Consider the following 21,687-nt stretch of genomic DNA (forward strand, 5'->3'; position numbering starts at 1 on the left):
CCCAAAAACCACCAGAACAAAATATTTTCAGCACTATTCAACTGAGACCTCATCGAGTTCTATAAGTTGAAATATAATAACACAGTTCGTTTTGTAAACATTACTCTCTATAATAAAGATTAATGATGAAGTTAAGCCAATGGGGGAATAATCCAGACTTAAAGCAATCATATGACTGAATCTTAAATAATAACAAAACACACATTTTAAAAAAATTAAAAAAAAAATTTTCAAAAAATTTATTTTTTTCCAAAATTGAAAAAATGGTACAACTCATATAAAAACTCAAATATTAAAAAAATTTCCATTTTAGTAAAAAGCTATAATTAATGTGGGAAAAGTATGGAAAAAACCCACATTTTTACCCATGTAATTTCAATAAATTTAAAAAAAAATCTTAAACGTTCGGAGCGGGACGCTCTTAGGCATGTTTTTGCGAAAACGTAACTTTATTCCATGCTGTTCCTTAAGCTATGTAGAACTAAATTTGGAATTTCACTAAAATATAGTAACAGAGGAAAAATATAATAGCTGACTTCGTGTAAACGATAATGTAATTTGTTAAAACGGTTCTTAAAGGCAACAATTCTACCTACATAAAAAATAACACATCTGTTATAGCTATTTCTATATTTTTTTCTGAAATAGGTCCAGAAATTTGCAAAAAAGACATACTTTCCAAAATTGAACACGCCACGCCCACATCTTCCAATATTTTGACCTAATTTTTTGGTTTCCTTAGTTTCAATATGATTACTAGGGTTATGACTTTTTGACATTTTTTCTCAAAAATGATTTCCTGTAGTGAAAATGAATGAACTTTTGCCTATTATTGCCTAAAATAACTTTTATTCCATTTAAATTTTTAGAAAGGTTCCGCACAAACCACTTTGAAAAAAAATTTTTTTTTGAAAAAAGTCTATGAAATGAAAACATTTTTTCTCAAAAAATAATTTCCTGTTGCACGAATGAATGGCCTTTTGTCTATTAATGACTAAAATAACTTTTATTGCATTAAAAGTTTAAGAAAGGTCCCGCACAAACCCCTTTCAATTTTTATGATATATGAAATAAAGTTATATATAATATAAAATGATATATGTATATGTAATAATACGATGATAAAATTAATGAGAAACAAACCGTCATGTAATTTTGCTTATGCCCTGTGCCCCTATACCTTGTTTTCAGTTAAATATCTGCTTACAGTGAATTAAAAAAAATTGTAAAAAGTTTTGAACAATAAAACGCTTAAAAGCTTTTTGTGCGGAATCATTTTTCAACGAATCACTTTATATTTACGATTTTATGCAATCTTAGGTAAAAACTCATCAAAATATCATACAGGCATACGAGGTTGTAAAAAAGTCATAACCCTAATGATTACTATCGAGTCCCATATAGAAATTAACATTCATGACCACAAAAAATTGGAGTTTTGGCCAGGAAAATCGATGACTGAACCACTGTGCATCGTATGAACTACAAGATGTATCGGTATAGTTAAACGTGTCGAGAGGCCATATCATAATAATGATAAACCCACTAAAAAGGCGTAAAAACACGGGCCGCATTGCGGTACACGCACAGCTTGCAGGCCAAGGCTTCGATGGTTTAAACAAGTGGAAGACGATGTCGAAAAACACGATAATCGAAATTGGAAAACTACAGCAACAAATATAAAGGAAGGAAATATAAAGGAATGGAACAATTTTCTTAGGCTTATAAGGCAAATATTCTGTGGACGTCCAACTAGGTAAGTAAGCAATAAGCTAACCTTCATCCACCCCTGTAACAGCAAAAAATTGAGAAGGATATCGAATAGTCATCACTGTAATGTATATTATTCAATAATATTCACATACATTATGGTTTTTGCATACATTAATACTAATTTATTTATTTACAACAATATACGAAATTACGTTATATGATTTATTTTTGTAAAAAACATTAAGATTGATGTAACATTATTAATCTTATGTGTATACATTATTATAATACTATTTACAGATCACCAGTATTTTATTACTCTTAACACAAAACAAAAATTATGACAATAATTCAAATGAATATGGTATTCATGTATTTTTATATATCGAGGAAACAATTATTCCGATTGCAAAGTTTATGAGTATGAAAGCTTTTTTGAGATATATCACTTATCAATAAGATCACCTTGATTAATACCACCATAATAGTAGATAATATACACAACCAAAATAAGGCATCCACTCTGTAGAATTTCTTCGCAGGTGCATGGCATCATCACCAAGTCTGAGAGTATAAATTATCAGGAACAGTTGTTCAACAAAGGTTGAATATTTCTGTAATTAAAAATATTTGCATGTATTGAAACCACTAGTTTGCATAATACCTTCAATCCAAACATCTCTTTTCATACGTTCTACCATATACGACATTTAGGGCCTTTTGGATTCATTCCCGAACCCGGTGGGCAATTAAACGTATCTGCAAATTCCTGAGAGTTAGTGAGAACGCCCTTCAAGCGAAATCTTCCCGGACAGTGGGAATCTTCAACAGCATAACGAGATGCTGCCGGGGTGTATGCTTCACACCACAGATTTCCAAACGAAATGAAAAACAACTGTTCGTGACTATAGTGCTCCAAACCGGGTAGTCGCATTTTCTCCCTGCCATTTTCTTTTATAAAGAGTCGATAGGCATGAAATGCTTCACGCATACCACCATTATCGGCTATATTTTCACCCAACGTCAATTCACCATCAATCTGGAAAAGAAATTGTTATTTTAAAGAGGGGACTTCTGAACAAATTATAATCGTGCTTCTTACATATTCTTCAATATCATCCAAATAATAGCGACCGTATTGTTCTACAAAACATTCGGTCCGATTCACATATTCGCTGATTGTCTCATTTGACCACCATTGCACCATGTTTCCATTCTTATCGAACATTCTCCCGCTATCATCGAATCCATGGGTTAGTTCATGTCCTAATATGGTACCAATGGAGCCATAATTCAAAGCCCTGCGTAGAAAAGGGAAAGGCGAAATAAATTAATATTCATTTAATCGAGGAAGTATTTATGTGCTTGTAATAAAAAAACGTTAATGCTAACAAGATGTGATTACAAATTGTGTCTAATACATTTAAGAAGAAACATCAATAGGATGAACCAAACAAAAATAATTAAATAGAACCAAACAAAATAATAAATGGTCTGTTCCAGAAGCTGCTATTTACGATTTTTTTCCTTTACAAATTTCAAAAATAGTAGATTCTTTCAGGTTCTGGAACAATAGCTACTAATTTTTACTACAATAAAATGTTTTATAATATGGAAATATTAGTAGATTCTTGCAGTTGAACAGACATAAAATGTTTTCTTTGTCGCCTCAATTCACTGTGGATTGGGCAAAACAATGCCGAATTGAATGCACAATCCATCCGTGAACCGGTAAATCTCGTTTCCATTGCTACAATGTTTATACCCTACACCACACTATGGTAAGGGATATTATGACTTTGTGCATTTGTTTGTAACATGCATAAGAAACGAGATACACACAAAGTTCCTTTTGTGGATATATGTACATAGAATCACTTTCTTAGTCGATTTATGCATGTCCGTCCGTTCGCAACATACAGGTCGCTTTTAATGTCCGAAGAACGCTATTAATTCTGGTAAAAATCTACATTTTCAAAAAAAACAAGTTTTTCTTTTCACGCTACATAAACGATTTTGGTACATAGGTTAAGAAAAAAATTCCACTACAAATCCGATCGCGTGCAAATTTTTAGTTGTTGCGGGAAAAAGTTATTGCGGTTTTCTTCTGCTTTTAAGAAAAAATTATTATAAAAAGCTAATTATTTTAATGAGCGCAATTGTCACTAAAAAGTTATCACGAAGAGACGTCACATAGTAGATTGCATAATACTTTTTATTTATTTATTAATTGACTACCTACACAGCAAGACATACATCTTATAATTAAAGTGCAGTAATATTTATGCTAAGAAATATCCAATTTCGAATACAAATGTTCAACAAAAAAAGAGTTGAATAAGATTACTTATATAAAAGTTTAAACACTTAAAAAAGAAAAAGTTATACAAAACAGACAATCTCATATTAAATGCAAACATTTATCTGTGGAATATCATTTTTTTTTAAAGACAAACGCGTTGCTGGTACTTTGAATCTCATGTGGGAGTGTATTCCAAAGACGTATGGTATGAATATAGAAATGCCATTCCGATACTAGGCTCCGTCTTCTGACGGGTATTAAAATTTTTCCTCAATTAAACTGGGCGAATCTTAATTTTTGTTTATTTTTTAATAATTTTGTGTAAAAATATTGGAGACCTTAAAGGTACAACCATAAATTGATTTGGCAAAAGGTGAAACGTGTTGTGATTTCTTTAAGCCGTAAACGTACCGTGTAATGTTGTTGAATGCAACGTTTATTTGGCGCTGGCTTAAAACATCACTGTTGGCAAAAAGCACACAGCCATAGATTAGTCATTTAACTAGATAAGTTTTAGCTAAAAGTAATTGTATATTAAAAGGAGTGAAAGAGTATGCAGCCCATAGTGTGCGCAGCTTTGCATATGTTAGCCCAACAGCAACATTTACATGATTCGTCCAAGTAAGCGAGCTATTGAAAACAACAACCAGGTTAGCAACAACGTTAGTAACAACGGCAATTCTCTCCTGGTTAATGAAAATATCAGGCTCTTGTAAAATCTATTATTCTTATGAATTACTAAACACTTGGATTTTTAAGGATTTAAGACTAATCCGTTTGCAGTGGCCCAGTTGAAATCTTTGGAAAGGGCTTCGTTAAGCTTAGTAATACAACCGTGAAAACTTTCAACAGAATCACTCAGAAATATTTGGACATCATCCGCATACATGACAATATACAAATCGTTGGCGTACAATGAAAATAGCAACGGACCTATCGTTATATGGGGGCTATACCAAAACACGGACCTTTGTTTAACATTTTTTGATGGAGAAGTTTCGCGGCTGCCACATTACGGGTAGTTCAGAAAAAATTTAGTTTAATCCTAAAAATACCGAAAATCTGGAGGTACCGTTAGCGTACAAAAACAATTGCAACGGTCCTATAATTGTGCCTTGCGGCAATCCCCTTTGGAACTAATAAATGTTTAGATATTGTATCCTCAACATACACGGATTGGTACCGTTTATTCATATAAGACATTATTAGGTTTGATGCAGTGGTCGAGAAGTTTTGAAAAAAAAAATAATGATTGACAGAATAAAAAATTTTGGAGTGATCGAGCAGTACCAAAAAGCTTACTTATATTATCGATGTCGCTTCTTTTGCTTTCTGAAACTTCAAGCTATGCGCTAATACAACTATGATTGGGGTGAAACCCGGGTTGCCTATCGGATGACAAGGATTTATCATGGAGGTATTCGGACATTTGGAGATGTAAAATTTTTTTGAAAACTTTTGATAAAAAGCATGGATTTGAAATAGGATGGTATTCTTGGGGATTGGAATAATTGTTGAGTGCTTCCAAATATTTGGATACACGCTTGACGTTAAAATACAATTGAAAAAATGTGTAAAGAAATTAAACAGTTGAGGAAGCAAAATTCCTATAAATTTTGGGCCAATGCCATCAATGCCAACAGAATTGGATTTAACACTTAAGAAACAATTCAGAACTTCGACATGGGAGACATATATGAGTTCAAAATGGGAGCCATCATCATAGGAGTCTATTTGTTCAAATATACTTTCGTAAAAAGGGGAATCAGTATGTATAGTGGGTATGTCTACAAACGATTTATTAAGTTCATCTAAGTCTCATTGGTACTTAAAAGAGGATTTAGATTTCCCAATTCCAATATCATGTATGACATTCCGTTTTGCAGCATTGATATACTTATAAACGTTTCTTCTTGCATTAAGAAATTCCTCATATAGATCTGGTATTCTGAACCTCTTCCATCTGGGGTAAGCCATATCCCTTTCAATTATGTACGTTTTTATTCTGGAATTAAACCAATGTTTTGTTTTTGATGTTAATCTTAATCTTTTAACTTTAATGGGGACTGTGGAATTATAAAGATTCACAATATTGTCCTGAAGAAATGCCACTTGTTGATCGCAAAATAATTTTGTCCGCATGTGATTTTCATGTACAGCAAGACCATATCTTTTAATTTCTATATATCGGTTGCATCTTAGGACTAAAAACCTATAAAGCATCGCTAATTTACCCAAAGTGCTTACAATTTTAGTCCGTATCCGGTTTCAGTGTCACCATGAAAATCTACGTCGATATATATCGCTCATTTACTCAAAGAGTGGCATAACTCAAAAAATGTGTTTTTTGAGTTTGCAATTTCTATTTTTTCTGCGACTTCTACTCAATCTTGTTTCAAATTTTCATGCTGATATCTCCAAAGCTCGACGAGTTACAGCTCATTTACTACAAGTTTCGCATAATTCGACGCAAAAGTATTTTAAGTTTATGAAGCACTAAAACACTTCAAATCATGCATGATCTTGCACAGAAATTTAGCACTGATATCTGTCTAGCGGTTTGCAAAATATGGCCCATGTAGATATTTCAGTTTTTGTGTAATAATAATCTTTTTAAGTTGGGAAGTCAAATTTCAATCGTCAGCTTAAAATTAGTTTTTTTTTCGAAACTGGATTTTTTAAAAAAATGTGTCACTCTTTGATTAAATGAGCGATATGTATATCTACTTCAGGGTGATAAATCAAGAACCGTGGATGTAGCATAACACACCATTTATTGGGATAAAATAAATGTAGCTCCCTTAGCAGTGAAGTTTTTAAATCTCTGTTTTCGCAAAAACGAAGATGCTGTACTAGTTTTTTCATTGCAGCGGAAAGGACCTGCAGAAAACGCGATAAAATACGCAATATTTTCAAAAACAATTTTAGGTGATCATTTTACTTTGGAATTTGTCGTATCTCGCGTTTTTGTAGATGGATTTTCACGAGTAATGATTTATTAGATCTGGAACATAAAAATATAAAATTTACAATGAAGTACGAGGAAATCGAATGACAATTGCATTCTCTCTCATATTTATTTTGATCATTCAGTTTAAGTACATTGTGACGTCTTTCACTGTCACACCTTCTACCCTCTGTCCCAATTTGAGATTACAATCATCCGTCTGTTTGTATGTGTAACTGCGAATCTGTTAGCATTTCGCTTGAACAGTGGAGAACATCGTAGGTGAGGATGCTAGAACAGTCTATGCATCATGGAGCGATTATATGGGCGAGTGCGTAGTAACTGAAACTGTAAAGATTTAAAACCGTAAAGATTAAAGCTGTGTGCTTAGTGGAGTTAAGCTGTAGATGCAAACTTTCCCCAGAAATGATGTCAAGATGTATTTCTAGCTACTTCCGTGCATGAGTATGAAATGTCAAACTTCATAACGTGAATGAAATCGTACGTTGTATCAATGACATTTGTCATTGAGTTCGCCTTAATGAGTTTCATAACGAACAATTAATGAATATGTTTATTTATTATTTTATTCATTAATGCAATGAAATACTGTGATCAATGTACTGCAACTTTTTCGTATAAATAACATAACCGTTTCGTAGCATTAATGAAGAAATTTCATTGCATTAATGAAATGATTCAAAATCAATGACAAATTACATTTCATTTTTCTTTCTGTGTATGCTCTGGTTAAGTTCTTTAATAGTATGTCTAGAAATGATAGTATGCATTGCTGTTTTTGCTGTGGGGTTGTGGAGCTCATACTAAAGGGTGTCAGCTACTGACGACCATAGTGAAATTAGTCTGTCTAATTCACTCTTGCTGGTAGTTTAGACTGACAAATTACATTTCATTTATGTTATGAAGCTTTTTCTTTCTGTGTATGCTCTGGTTAAGTTCTTTAATAGTATGTCTAGAAATGATAGTATGCATTGCTGTTTTTGCTGTGGGGTTGTGGAGCTCATACTAAAGGGTGTCAGCTACTGACGACCATAGTGAAATTAGTCTGTCTAATTCACTCTTGCTGGTAGTTTAGACTGAAGTCCTATCTTCCTTTTTTCCAGATTTACTCAACTGTTGCAACATTTCAACGACGAAGCCAATTTTTCACCGACTTGTTGATTTCAACGACAGTTCCCTGAATCTGGATAGCTTCGTGTTGATTCGGCGAATTTCACACGTTCATTTTCTACAACTTTCGAATCAGAATTGTTCTTGGTTCTATGCGGTGACGTTATTTAATGTCATATTTTACATTGGTTGAAACTAAGGGTAATTTAGGTGACATTTGCTGATTATTTTTGCCATCTAAAACTTCTATGAATTAAATATAGTTGTTTAAGGATATAAACTTCGTAACCCATGTACATACATATATTTACTTCCCTTGTTTATGGAACACGCAATCTGTGTTACCTTACCGGACAATATCATGGTCTATAATTCCCCGATATTACCTATACTATCCCAGCAAAATTCGAAGGAAGGGGTTCTTTGCGATGACGTGATTTCATGTCATCTTTTGCATTGGTTCAAAGGAAGTCGTGAAAGATCCGATCTTTTCATTAGGATTTGAACCAATGCAAAGGAAGTCGTGAAAGATCCGATCTTTTCATCAGCATTTGTACCCATTCCATCGATCCAATAGAGATGATGTTTGTGTTTTTATTTACACATCTGTTTATTTTCAGTTTGGTATGTTCCAGTACTGCAAGAATCTACTAATTTTTACTATTTTTTCCCGATAACTCAAAGGAAAAATAGTTATCGTAGTAAAAATTAGTAGATTCTTGCAGATTCTGAAACAGATCAAAGTTGTTAGAACTGTCGTCGTGATGTTGTCTTTCATTTCCTGCATATCAGACAACTAAAACTTCTAAACAATTGGTATTGTATGAAGCTCTAAATGTCTGCAATAAAAATGAAGTCCCAATCATCGAGCTAAAAATAGAATGGGACTGCACAAATTGCTATTTTAAAAGTTCCCTTGTCTGTTCTAAATCTGACAAAGAACGAAATCAATCAAATCTCGCTTCTTGAAATTTTAAAAATATTCCGAAACGAAAAGGAACAAGAATCTGAAAATAAAGAAGAAACGACATTTGGAAAGAAACAATTAAAAATAAATTAAAAAAGCATAAATGATATTTTCCAGAAAAAGTCTCTCTTCGTTCGTTACATTTTGTTCTTAGAGATCCCTAAAGCAAGCCGGTTTGTAGATCCCTACATATTTTCGTCACTAAACAAAAGAGTATAAATTTCCAAAATGTTGTTATAAAATAACAAAATTATAAAATAAAAGTAATTTACGAAATAAAAATACTTAAAGGAGTGCAGTTGGAGTCCATGGCGAAATCTGAACTGGTGATGGGAAGATAATAGAAAAAACCTTTTGTAAGATGAAAGAATATCAGTTGCGGAGAACGGAGGAAGTAATTTTTTGCGTTGCATCGGTGGTTATTACATTGCAATTTTGGATGTAAACTTTTTGCTGATCAATTAATTGTAGTTATTTCGTTTGAATTAATAAAGAGTTTTGTTTGTCCATATTTCAATAGAGCATTTCCATTTTCCAAACAAGACATGAAAATTTTATGTCAACTGGTTGGTGAAAATGGCATGTCAAAGCATTGGTTAAAATGACATGTCAAAGAATGGGTGAAAATGACGTGCCAATGCATTGGTTAAAATGACATGCCAAAGCATTGGTGAAAATGACATGTCATTGCATTGGTTAAAATGACATGCTAAGGATCCAAAAAAGAACGTCATCTTTTGGGGGTCACGCTCATATAAAATTCATGAGTGAAAATGACAAAAAGATGACATGCCAGATCACTTGCACCCATGATTCAACTCATGATTTTTCATCGAAGATTTTACTGGGATCGTATATAGGCCCCATATAACGGTACAACCCGATTTAAGGTATTTTGAAAATTGTATCTACATTTATTGGCCAAACTACTGAAATTTTACATTTGACATTTAATGGACTAGAAACTTCTCCACAAAAAATTGTCTAGATAGGTATACGTTTTGGTATAGCCCCCATATAACAGTACCTCCCGATTTAAGGTACTTTGAGGATTTTAGCTACATTTTCCTCCCAAATTGGCTCCAATTTGGCACTTGGAGTTTCAAGAAATCAAAAAACTTCTGCACCAAAAATGGTGAAGAAAGGTTCAGGTTTTGGTATAGGTCCCATAAAACGGTACTTCCCGATTTAAGGTATTTTGAGGCTTTTAGCTCAATTTTTTGACCGAATTGGCTTAATTTTGACATTTGAGGTTCCCAATGACCAAAAAGCTTCCTTACTAAAAATTGCCAAGATAGATCCAGGTTTTGGTATAGCCCCCATATATCGGTATCTACCAAGTCAAAGTATTTTGAGGCTTTTAGCTACATTTTCTCACCGAATTAGCTGAAATTTGACATTTGAGGTTCCCAATGATCTAAAAACTTCTTGGTAAAGCCATCATATAACGGTACCGCCAGATTTCAAGTATTCTGACGTTTTTATCTACATTTGCAAACCGAATTAGCTATAATTTGTCATTTAGGGTTCCCAGTGATCAAGAAAATTCTCCAACAAATATTATGGACATAGGTCCACGTTTTTTTCAGAAATCATAAAAATTGAAAATGGTGCGCAGCGCTACTTCAAGCTTTCTTCAGTAGAGAAAGCTTACAATATTTAGATACAATTTTAAATTTTTTACAGAGTATAAAATATAAGTCCTCGGATATTTAGAATTGAAAATAAACCACATCGAACCACATTCGGTATAGTCGCCATATAAAAGTTGCGCCCCGTTTTCAGTATTTTGGAACTGTATGATTAAAAATTAATAGGTCCACGATGTGGTATATCCCAGAATTTTAAAAGTACAGAGAATTGCAATTATTTCTGCTATCGCAAGATTTTCACAATTTTCAAAGCTCTTGATCTAATTTTTAGAATATCAGCTGTAATAGAGATTTTGGGATCCCCTTTTGTTGAAGAGCCTCCATGCAGAAAGCGGTTAAAATATATCCACGTTTAAATCCAATCCCTACATAACTATATTCGCGAGTAGGACGAATTGAGTTATACAGTAGTTATGGTAACATGGGGAGGGTGTACCACGTTTTTGTTCAAAATTTTCTAATATCAACACCGTTAAAGTTTTTTCAAATATTATTTTTGAAAAAATATAAGCATATCTTGGTTAAAAGTTTTAATATATAAATGTTAATGGTTAGGTTAGGTTAGGTTAGGTTGAAAAGAGGGGCGAGTACTCGCCACATGTCCTGGTGGACATACACATAAGCCATGAAGTAGGCCTGTTGTGCGCTCTAGTCTAAGTTTTTTGAAGAAGGGGACTCTACTATAAATTAATTAAGGAACTCTGTTCCCTTAACAAAATCCCGTAATTGTTTTAGGTCGTCTACAATTACCTGATTAAGATCTGGTATTGTGTCGTTCCCTAAAAACTGGGATCTGATGTTTGCGAAAGCGGGGCATTGGCAGAGAAAATGCTCCAATGTTTCATCATCCTCTCCGCATGCCCTGCATACGCTGTTGTCTGCACAATTAATTTTTTGCAGTTGAGCTTGTAAACCCAGGTGACCTGTAAGAACACCTGTAAGTCTACTCAACTCTGCTTTACCTAGCAGTAATAGGTTTTTAGTTTTTTCCTCATTTGGGTCTCCCCATAGGATTTTTGTGGTTTTCCCTAATTCCTCTCTATTCCATAAGGATAAGTGGGCATTTTTTGCCCAAGTTTTTAATTCTAGCCGAGACGCGTTTAATGGCTTTGCGTTCGCTAAGTTTACTGTTGCTAATTCCCTTCCCTTTTCTGCCAGAGAATTTGCTATTTCATTACCTCTATTCCCCGCATGTCCCGGTACCCATATTATACGCACCGTGCCATGCTGAGTATAGCTGTTGATCGAATTTATACAATCCAAGACTGTTTGTGATTTTACTGTCTTGGATGTTATTGCTTTGATTGCAGTTTTACTGTCCGTAAGGACGTTTACAGTAGTTGGCCTCGTGTTAATATAAATGTTAATAATTTTGTTTTTAAAATATAATTTTTGAGAATTTACAAAATGTCTAAAAAGTGGCAAAGCCGTCTTACCCATGGGGCAGCTTTGCCACCGACGTGGATGCCTACGCCAAGGGACTCTAAAACTTCATTTACTACAGTTTATCCTTAAATCTCAAAATTTTACAATAAAGGGACGTTTTATCTATTGAATAATCAAACAATATACTAAAATTGACAAAAAGAAACAGATCCTGACATTCAATTGTTGAATTTATATACAAAATATATAATACTACATCAATATGACAAGTTTAGCGTAATATTTGATTTTGACTTCATATTATAGTGTGATATATCTGCATATAACATAAACAATATAAGTTAAACCCGACAAATTTCTCAAATTAACCCACACCACCCCCATCCTGGCATAGGCGCCCTACCCCCAACATATTTCATAATATCAATAATTTTGGCATTTATAATTATTTTTTAATACAAATTATTTGGCTTTCTATTCTTCAGAAGTTGTCTTTTAAAGGTATGAAATGTATTTTGGATATCACCAATGGCAAACAAGATATAACAAAATATACCTTAAATGTACTTTTTTCGCAATACCCTTAAAAACACAAAACTGCTTGCATCCTCAATCATGTCTTTGATACAAATGCCAGCTTTTGGGATATGATAGATCTTCCCTAAATTCACAATTTTCCTTTTAACGGGGTTTTTGTAGCATTTGTAGTTTTCAAGAAAATCCGCGGTGGCAAAGCCGCACCAGTGGTACAGCCGCCCCATGTTACCATATATGGTATAGGGGGGTATAGTTCAACCCGAACATAACGCCTCCTTTTTTTAATTACATATCGAGATACCTATACGACTTCGATAAATTAAATACCTTAAAAAAGAAGAATAACTCGAATCCGCGAGCACAGATTGGACTTCTTGGAGTACTGTTTGAGACTACAAAACTCATGTTTGGACTATGCCACAGCATGGCCGAACAAATATCTAAGTCGCGACAAAGTAATATAAGTCGAAAATTTTCATGATTGTAGTTCCGGCTGCATTCTTTACTTTTGGTATATTGTTAAAAAAGAACACGGTGCGCCTTAAATAACTCTAATTGAAAGATTCTTAGACCTAGGAAGTTTTTGCGGATTCTGAAACTACAATGCTCATAGATGATAAAAATCTAAAAACAGCAAAAAATCGCTGAAGGGATTTTTAAATAAATCACGGTCAAAGTTCACATTTTTAGGTTCATTTTAGATTTTCAGGATTTTGCTGGGAAGCGGCGAGTCCTGTCGAAAGGCGACTAGGGAAAATGTTATAGCAGTGAAAATCCTCTACAACATTTTCTTTAGTCCCATTTCGATAGGACTTGTCGTTACCACGCAAAATCGTAAAAACCTAAAATAACCCAAAAAATGTGAACTTTGATTGCGATTTATTTGAAAATCCCTCCGGCGACTTTTTTTGGTTTCCTTCATTTTTCTCATTTATGAACATTGTAGTTTCAGAATCCGCTTAAACTTCCCAGAGGTAAGCATCTTTCATTTAAATTTAGTTAAGGCGCACCGTGAGAAGTTTTTATACTCAATGACATTAAACACTTTGCTGGACTCAGGTCGTGCAACTTATTGGAAATAGACTAGTTTTGAAAAATAACAATCGATCCTTAAAGAGCCCCACATAATTATTCACTAATAATACCTAATAAAACCCTTGTTATACCCTCAGCCTTTAGGCTAAAGAGGGTATTTACACTTTGATACGACCAAAAATGTGCCTCATAGAAATAATGGTTTTAGACCCCAAGTATGTTTGTACGATATCCGTTTCAGACAATTTTGAGTAGATCTAGCAATGTCCGTCCGTCTGTCTGGCTGGCTGGTGCGCACGATAACTCCCGAACGGATCAATAGATTCGGTTAAAATTTTGGGTATCGAAATATTTTGTCCAGATTCGATTTAAGTTCGAAGATGGGCCATATAGGTCCACTCCTTCAGGTACCTCCCCCACAAATGTTCAAAAATTGTCGAAAAACTTGTGCACACGATAACTCTTGTAGGGAATAACCGATTTGGTCCATACTTTGCACATCGTGTAATTTCTACCAAACTTAGATGAGGTTCCAATATGGACTCAATCGGTCCACTCCTTCGGGTACCTCCCACACAAAGTTTCGGAAAAGTTCAGTTTAGGACCAGGTCTCGAATCGCTTTGATTTTTGTTTAAGCAAGTTGTATTCGCTGTCCTCTATACGACGCTGTAAGTTTCATTAGGGGCAAGTCCATACTTCCTGAGAAAATAGCCTGAAAGTTACAAAAAACCCTCTGACACCGTGTGTAGTGGTTGGAGCTCAAGATAACTCTCGAACGGATCTGCCGATTCGGTCCAAAATTTGGCTTTCGTAATATTTTGTCCAAACTTAGTTCAAGTTTAAAGATGGATTATATCGGTCCACTCCTTCCGGTACCTCCCCCACAAAAGTTCTAAAATGTTCGGAAAATTTGTGCGTACGATAACTCTTGAAGGAAGTAACAGATTTGGTCCATACTTTGCACATTATGAAATTTCTACCAGACTTAGATGAGGTTCCAATATGGACTCAATCGGTAAACTCCTTCGAGTACCTCCCACACAAAATTTCGGAAAAGTTCAGTTTAGGACCTGCTCTCGAATCGCCTTGGTTTTTGTTGTAACATCTTGTATTCACTGTCCCCTATACGAAGGTACAAGTATCCTCAGGGGCAAGTCCATACATCCTGAAAAAAAATAACCTGAAAGTTGAAAAACAAACCCTATGACACCATGTTTATTGGTGGAAGCGCAAGATAATTCTCGAACGGAAATGCCGAATCCGGCCAAAATTTGGCCTTCGTAATAATGTTTCCAAACTTAGTTTAAGTTAGATAAGATAGATAAGCCATATCGGTCCACTCCTTCAGGTACCTACCCCACAAAAGTGCAAAAATATTCGGAAAAATTGTGCGCACGATAACTCTTGATGGGAGTGACCGATTTGGTCCATTCTTTACACATTCTCATAATATCTACTTTACATAAAATACTTTACAGGTTCGAATATGGACTATATATATCACTTTAATTTTTGTTGAAGCAACTTACATTCGCTGCCTCAATTACGATGGTAAAAGTTGTTTCAGGGGCAAGTCTATACTTCTTGAGAAAACAGCCTGAAGGTTGTAAAAACCCCCTATGGCACACCCATGGTCTATGTCGGTTCATTCCTTTAAGTACCTTTTCCGCAACATTTTTGAACTTTAATCCTAATCAACATTTTTGTCGGTTCATACGACCAAAATTTTGAAACCCCCTAAATACATATGTTTTTTGCGAAAAAAGTGTTTAAATTTGCACAGGCTGAGGGTATATCTCTGTCGGCAAAGCCGACTGATACTTTTTTACTTGTCTATTGATCACTTCTGGCCAAAAGCGTTTTATATTTATAATAACTTGTGAACGTTTGAAAACGAACTAAAAAATCGTGAATTTTGATTTATAAAAAATAAGTCAAAAAGTATAAATAGCCTTTACCGACAGGATATATGCCCTCAGCCTGATAAAAAAAATATTTTCCCCCAAAAATTATGTATTCAGGGAGGTTTTAGAATGTTTTGGCCTGTTTGGATAATAGTTAATGCGCCCACAAGCCATTTTAGTTGGTCACCTTAGTATTTAGAGCTTTGTCAGGAAGCATGGACTTGCCCACTAAAAATTGGATATCGCAGTAAACATGACTACAAATGTCCAAAGGATCCTCGAGTCTTAAACTACACTTATATTGAATTTTCTGAGGGACGTACATGAAGATGTAGGCCACACATATTCTCTTGGAACTTGTTGTACGTTTGGAAGTAATTTTATTTGAAGGAGTGGACCGATATAATCCATATTAGGTTCGATATATTTCTGGAAGGAATATCGCGATGTGCAAAGTTCAGATCGAATCGATTACTACCATTTTAGCGAAATTTTTTACGAGATCCAAAATTTCGACCAAGTCGGTTGATCCGTTATCATGCGCTCCATGAGATAAAGACGGACGGGCTGTCCGCCCAAACATATTTGGAGTATAAAATTTGAATCGTATCAAAGTGTATATTTTCTCGTAACCCCAAAGGCTGAGGGTACAATTATAATTTGTTGATGACAGGAAAAAAATGCAAGTGTGTATGTTACATATAGCAGATTTTAGAAGTTTTTGACGCACAAAAATTAATTTTTCTTCATTATTTTCTCCTCTTGTTTAGGAACAAGTAACAAACTTTTGATGAAGGCGGCGAAATAAATTTCTAATTGGCTTTCAATATATAGTCCACAAAGAACCCTTCATACATTTTCCCCAATATACATTTTTCATGCACTTCCATTCAGACAATACTGAACTCGTAATTATTTTGGATGCAGGACGAGTGTAAAGCCTCGAGACCTCAATATAGCTTGAATATGACACAACAAATATGGAATGATGTGACATGAGGAAGTAATTCAGATTTCATTGGCCCGGGCCCGGCCCCCCTGCGTACGTCCCTGTAGGAAATCAACTGCCCTTATTGTTCTATTGCATTGGAACCAAGGCGAATTCAACAATGTGATCCAATAGGCGAATTCGGGTGAATTCAGGCCGTGGTCTTCATTTGCTGTCAAAATGTTTTGCGCGAAATATCCACAAAAGTTAGAAGAAAACGGTGAAATATTCTTCGGGAAGCTTACATAAAGATGTTGTACACAGATATTCTTTATAGAAGTGAATTATTTGTAATTTATTTTTGATTAAAAATATGTTTTGACAGCAAATGAAGATATCAGCTGGTATTAAAAAACCAAATGATTTAAATCATAGATGGGCAAAATAAATTAAGGGAATGATTTTTTTCTCTTACATGAATTAAAAAAGAAATCATTTTGCTGTTTTTGATCATAAATATATTTTAAAATGATGGCCTCATAATAGCTGTGTCTGGTTACCCTAAAATTTGTAACAATTTGTACCAATTGTTGCTGGAAGTCGTCTGTTAACACAAAAAACCAGCAAAAGAGAGCGATTCGAGAGAGACATTTTGACAGTTCTTTCACTGAGAGCTTGCAAATTCTTGCTGGACAAATTTCTTCTAGCAAGCACTTGCAAGCTCTTCTTCTTCCTGAAAACAATCAATCAGCCGTTTTTAGTTTTTTGTTGATTTATATTTGTGAACATTAAAAACAATTTTATTGTGGAAATAACATGTCTAATTGTATTGTTTTATGGAGAACAAATTTGTAAAGTGGAAAAATACTTTTTTGTTTCATTTTCTTTTTTATTTTTAATAAAATACAACGTGTTTGCTTCCTTTGTTGGCGGACAAATTGTTCTGTTTTGGCAAGTCAGCTGATTGCTTGCTGGTTTTTGCTGGGAAGGTGTCTGTTTACTTTATCCAATTTTCTAGCAAAAGAGAATAAAAACCCATTACTCTCTGAGAAAGTTCTTGCTGGACAATTCTTGCTGGGAAAGTAACCAGACAGACTTAATATTATTAAAAGAAAAGGTAGTAAAAACAATGTTTAATCGTTTATTTATTGATTTCTCCACAGAAATACGCTAACGTAGAATTTTTGATAGTTTTGCACATCAATGATTTAAATTAAACTGTAAAATTCAGTGCATGTGCCATAGAAATTACAATTTGAATTCTTACATACATATGTATGTATTTTTAGTGCTACTGTGTGTTTATAATTGTGTACACTGAAAAACTGCAAAAACCAGATATTTTTACTCACTCCAATCCTAAATCGTAGAAAGGATATTGCAGTATTGCAATTGGTATCGCTGAAAATACGAAGACATTAATAAGGAAAAACAAAGCTTATACAAACAACATCTACATATGTATGTATAACATATGTACATTTGTATGGGATTGACACATCCCAAAACGTTGTCAGTTAATTTCCTCGAAATATCTACGAATATTTCTATGAAATGATATCAAAAAAAATCAAATAAATTTAATGACATTCGCACATGCAACAAGCAAACGAATACTCCACACACACCACCCACATGGCACGCTCACACACATTCATTCAATCGTACTTACTTATGGCATTTGCTTGAAATGTGTGAAATGCGTTGACATTCGATGGCGATGTGGCCCATCCAAATGGTTCGGGAACATTGAGATTATTTAGCTTGATTTGCATTTGCCACCGCAAAACACCAACCATATTCTCGAGATGAGTTGAAGCATTGACATGAACATCCTCGTAGAAGTCATCTAATGTCGTGGCATTGGTAAGCCATTCAGGATAGCCAATGAAACTTTTCATTTCCGCAGACTTTTGTAAAGTCTCGTATTTCGTTGGCCCATCCATCCATGTCGTCGAACGTACCAAATTGTTAAACGATCTTCGTATATCGCTCAGCATACGACGTACGTTTGGCAATTTGTGACGCGTGAAGTCGTCATCTGCCAATGCATAGCTGACCGCCATGCCCATGAGGCTATTAATGCCGTGGGCACAGTAAATGGAGCGAGGCGAATTGCCTTCGGTGCCAATCACCAGACGCAAATATTCGGCATGTAGCAGACGCATTTCACTGGTTGTATGTAGGATAAGCTCTTCCACTGCACTCAGCCACAAATAGAACTCGAGATGTGAGGTTGGTATTTCCAGCAGATATTCGGCAATTGTTTGCATGTACAAAATGTCAGCATTGCTGGTGATTATCTCAATGTTAGAGGCATTGAATTTGGTGTCATTCGAAGTGGTGTCAAACATCTGCTGTAGGTATGGTTCCCAAATGGGCAGTGCTTTGGGTGTCAAAAGTTTATCTGTTTGCGTTTGTAAGTCTTTAACGGATATGTAAACCAAGTCATCGATGGGATTTTTCGAAGATTGTGTGGCGTTTTCTGCATTACTCTTTAGCTGAAAGCGGCAAAAAACAGAGAAAGGCATATAACAGAGAATGTAGTAGAAATGTTGGGTAATGCTGTTTTAAAGGATTTAAAATATTGAATATATTTGAAAAATTTTATTCCCATAAAAATTCCCTTCAAATTTGAAAAAAAAGAGATTTTGGCGTAACTGATAAACCATTTCCTACTTATTCTTGAGTTTTCGAAACAAAAACTTAAATTAAATATAATACACAATGTTGCTTTGATCATATTTATAGGATGCTACCAATTCTGAAAAGCAAAAAATAAAAAAATTATAATAATTGAAAATATGCATTTAGGTAACAATAATGAACCGGTACTGAATCCTTGCTGATCGGTAGAAAAAATTTGAAGTGATTCAGTGTGCAAACTAACCTTATAGATTTTGCGCGCCACTTTAACAACTGCCATTGTCATGGCCTCCGCACCTTCATCAGTTTCACCAGCAGCCATATCCGGATCCAAGTAAGACATATAGACTTCGATTACTTTCTTGACATATGATATATAAGCGTGTAAACCACTATTTGTCTCCTTGGTGGATTCGGCCTCTTCTTCCTCTCGACCTTCAATATCCATATCATCATCCTCATCATCTCCACTGAAAATGGTCTTTTTCCGAATCTTGTGAAGAATTTTGTGGACGTCATCGTTGTTGCTGAAATAGCATTTTTCTTTGTGAGAATAAAATAAAAATTTAATCCGTTAACTTTTCTTACAAAGGCAAAGCCGAATCTGTTTCCGGTGTTCCCAAAGCAATACGATTAACAGTACGATTCAGTGGATCTGGGAAAATATCGAAACCAAAAATCAAGTCCATACCCAAATGTTTTTTAATCAGCACAATCGTATCCAACCAATTGAATGGTTGGGTGGTATTGTATTTCTTTGCACTATCAGGTGAGAGCGTCACATTAAGGCCACGAGGTATAAGCGGTAGTTTAAATTCTTTTAGAAAATAAACCAATGGTTCCATTTCACGTTCCTCCAATTGTTCCAGATCCATGCAGGCTTTATACATTAGCTTCGCCTTGCCGACTGCATCCGGTTCACTTGTCGAAACGTTAGTCTTTAGGAAATCTCTTAATTCGCGCATTATCTTCGCTTGTCTTTCCCGAAACCAATCATTAGATGTTACAGTTTCGGGTCTTGGATGTTCTTGTGACCAACGGCCACAGGTAAATTGATAAAAGTCTTCACAGGGATCAGTCTCTTCGTCCATAGAGTATATAAGGCTTGCCGATGTCCGTAGACATTCGTTTGTACGGCAGATTGTATTAATTGATTGATTATCTAAAATGAAACACAATTGTTCGGATAGTAGTTGTAATAGAAATTGGGGGTTTTATATGTAATAACTTACGTAATAATGCGGCTAAAACTATAATGGTAATGACTAAAACGATGACAAGTATTATGAGCAATACGAGTAAAGTCTTGTGATAATATTTCCTCCGAAACCTGTAAAGAAAGGAACAATAAACGTAAGTTAATCTATTCCAAGTTATTTTTCGCCTGAGCAAGGGAAAAAACAATTAGGAAAGTATCAATCTGCTTTGCCTATGATAGATAAACATAAAAAGCATCTAAAGATTTTTAATCCAAAAAGGTATAGAAGATCTCCATGTGATACCACACACTTACCGATCTGTGATATCAGTGTGTTATTAATTATAAGCTCCCTCAGTTGTTGGTGTAATCTCCTATCCCTTTGGCCAATTTGATTTTTTATAACTCCACAGTCAATATCTGTTCTTGTTTTTATTATGGTCTTTCTTCTGCGAGTGCGTTTTACACCATCCGTCTTTGAGATAACGATGATACAATAAACATGTGCCTTATTGATATAATGATTTAAGAACCCACATATGTATGGACTAAATCAAAGGCACTAAAAACCCTGACGACACAAACTAAAACGACTGATGAGCACGATAACTTAGGAATGGAGCATTCGAGTTAGTTTGTTGCAAATAGCAATACATGAATATCATGAAATCGGGCTATACCACAACGTTGGCCTATGTCCATAACTTTTGGCGGAAACGTTTTTGATCACTACGAATACCAATTGCTAAATTTCAGCCAATTTGGACCGAAAATGTGGAAAAAAAACTTAACAAATAAAAAAGCATTAATTAATTTAATTAATCGAGCTATATGACCTAGGGAGATTACATTGAAAAATTGATATCTAGGTCTCCCTAGGTCATATAGCTCGATTAATTAAATTATTTAAAAACCTCACAAATAATGGCCTTCGCCCTAAAAAGGCAAAACTTAAAAATAAAAATTCAGCTGAGCCCGGCTGGGATTCGAACCTGGGTCGTCGCCAACTAACAGACAATGTTGCTGAGATCTTTGCGTTCTGAACCACAATCCACTTAAAATCTTTCGTTGTGAAAGACATATACAGTATGATGGAAAAAAGCTATCAATTGTATTATGATGTAATATTGAAAAATTGATTTCTAGAATAGAAGGGGGACAAATAAGTCGTCTTTGAAAATAAAAAGCTTCAATTTTGTAATCTTGGATATATAAATATGAGCTCCAAATGGCGAAAATTGTCTAGCAACAACAACATCTAATAAGCCTGAGGATGTTAACCTAACCAGTTAGCAAAACGATCATCGCATAGCGGTTGATGTGTGTGTAGGACTTTTTCA

At 34.7% G+C, this 21,687-nt stretch overlaps 1 protein-coding gene across 1 annotated transcript in view; it reads right to left on the minus strand.

Moving 5' to 3' along the window:
• Positions 1-1,822: 1,822 nt before the first annotated feature.
• Nep5 (M13 family metallopeptidase neprilysin 5) overlaps positions 1,823-21,687 on the minus strand; it is a 55,521-nt gene continuing 35,656 nt past the window's right edge. Inside the window, exons 3-10 of the mRNA XM_073958611.1 lie at positions 20,382-20,479; positions 19,738-20,311; positions 19,394-19,676; positions 18,176-19,004; positions 17,856-17,904; positions 2,816-3,014; positions 2,378-2,752; positions 1,823-2,327 (exon numbers count right to left, since the gene is read on the minus strand). Of these exons, the coding sequence (XP_073814712.1) occupies positions 2,408-2,752; positions 2,816-3,014; positions 17,856-17,904; positions 18,176-19,004; positions 19,394-19,676; positions 19,738-20,311; positions 20,382-20,479 (2,377 nt within the window). The 3' untranslated portion in view covers positions 1,823-2,327; positions 2,378-2,407. The remainder of the gene's footprint in view (positions 2,328-2,377; positions 2,753-2,815; positions 3,015-17,855; positions 17,905-18,175; positions 19,005-19,393; positions 19,677-19,737; positions 20,312-20,381; positions 20,480-21,687) is intronic.

Source organism: Musca autumnalis, unplaced genomic scaffold (assembly GCF_047663935.1).
Source record: "Musca autumnalis isolate F117 unplaced genomic scaffold, ASM4766393v1 scaffold_1, whole genome shotgun sequence".
NCBI lineage: Eukaryota > Metazoa > Arthropoda > Insecta > Diptera > Muscidae > Musca > Musca autumnalis.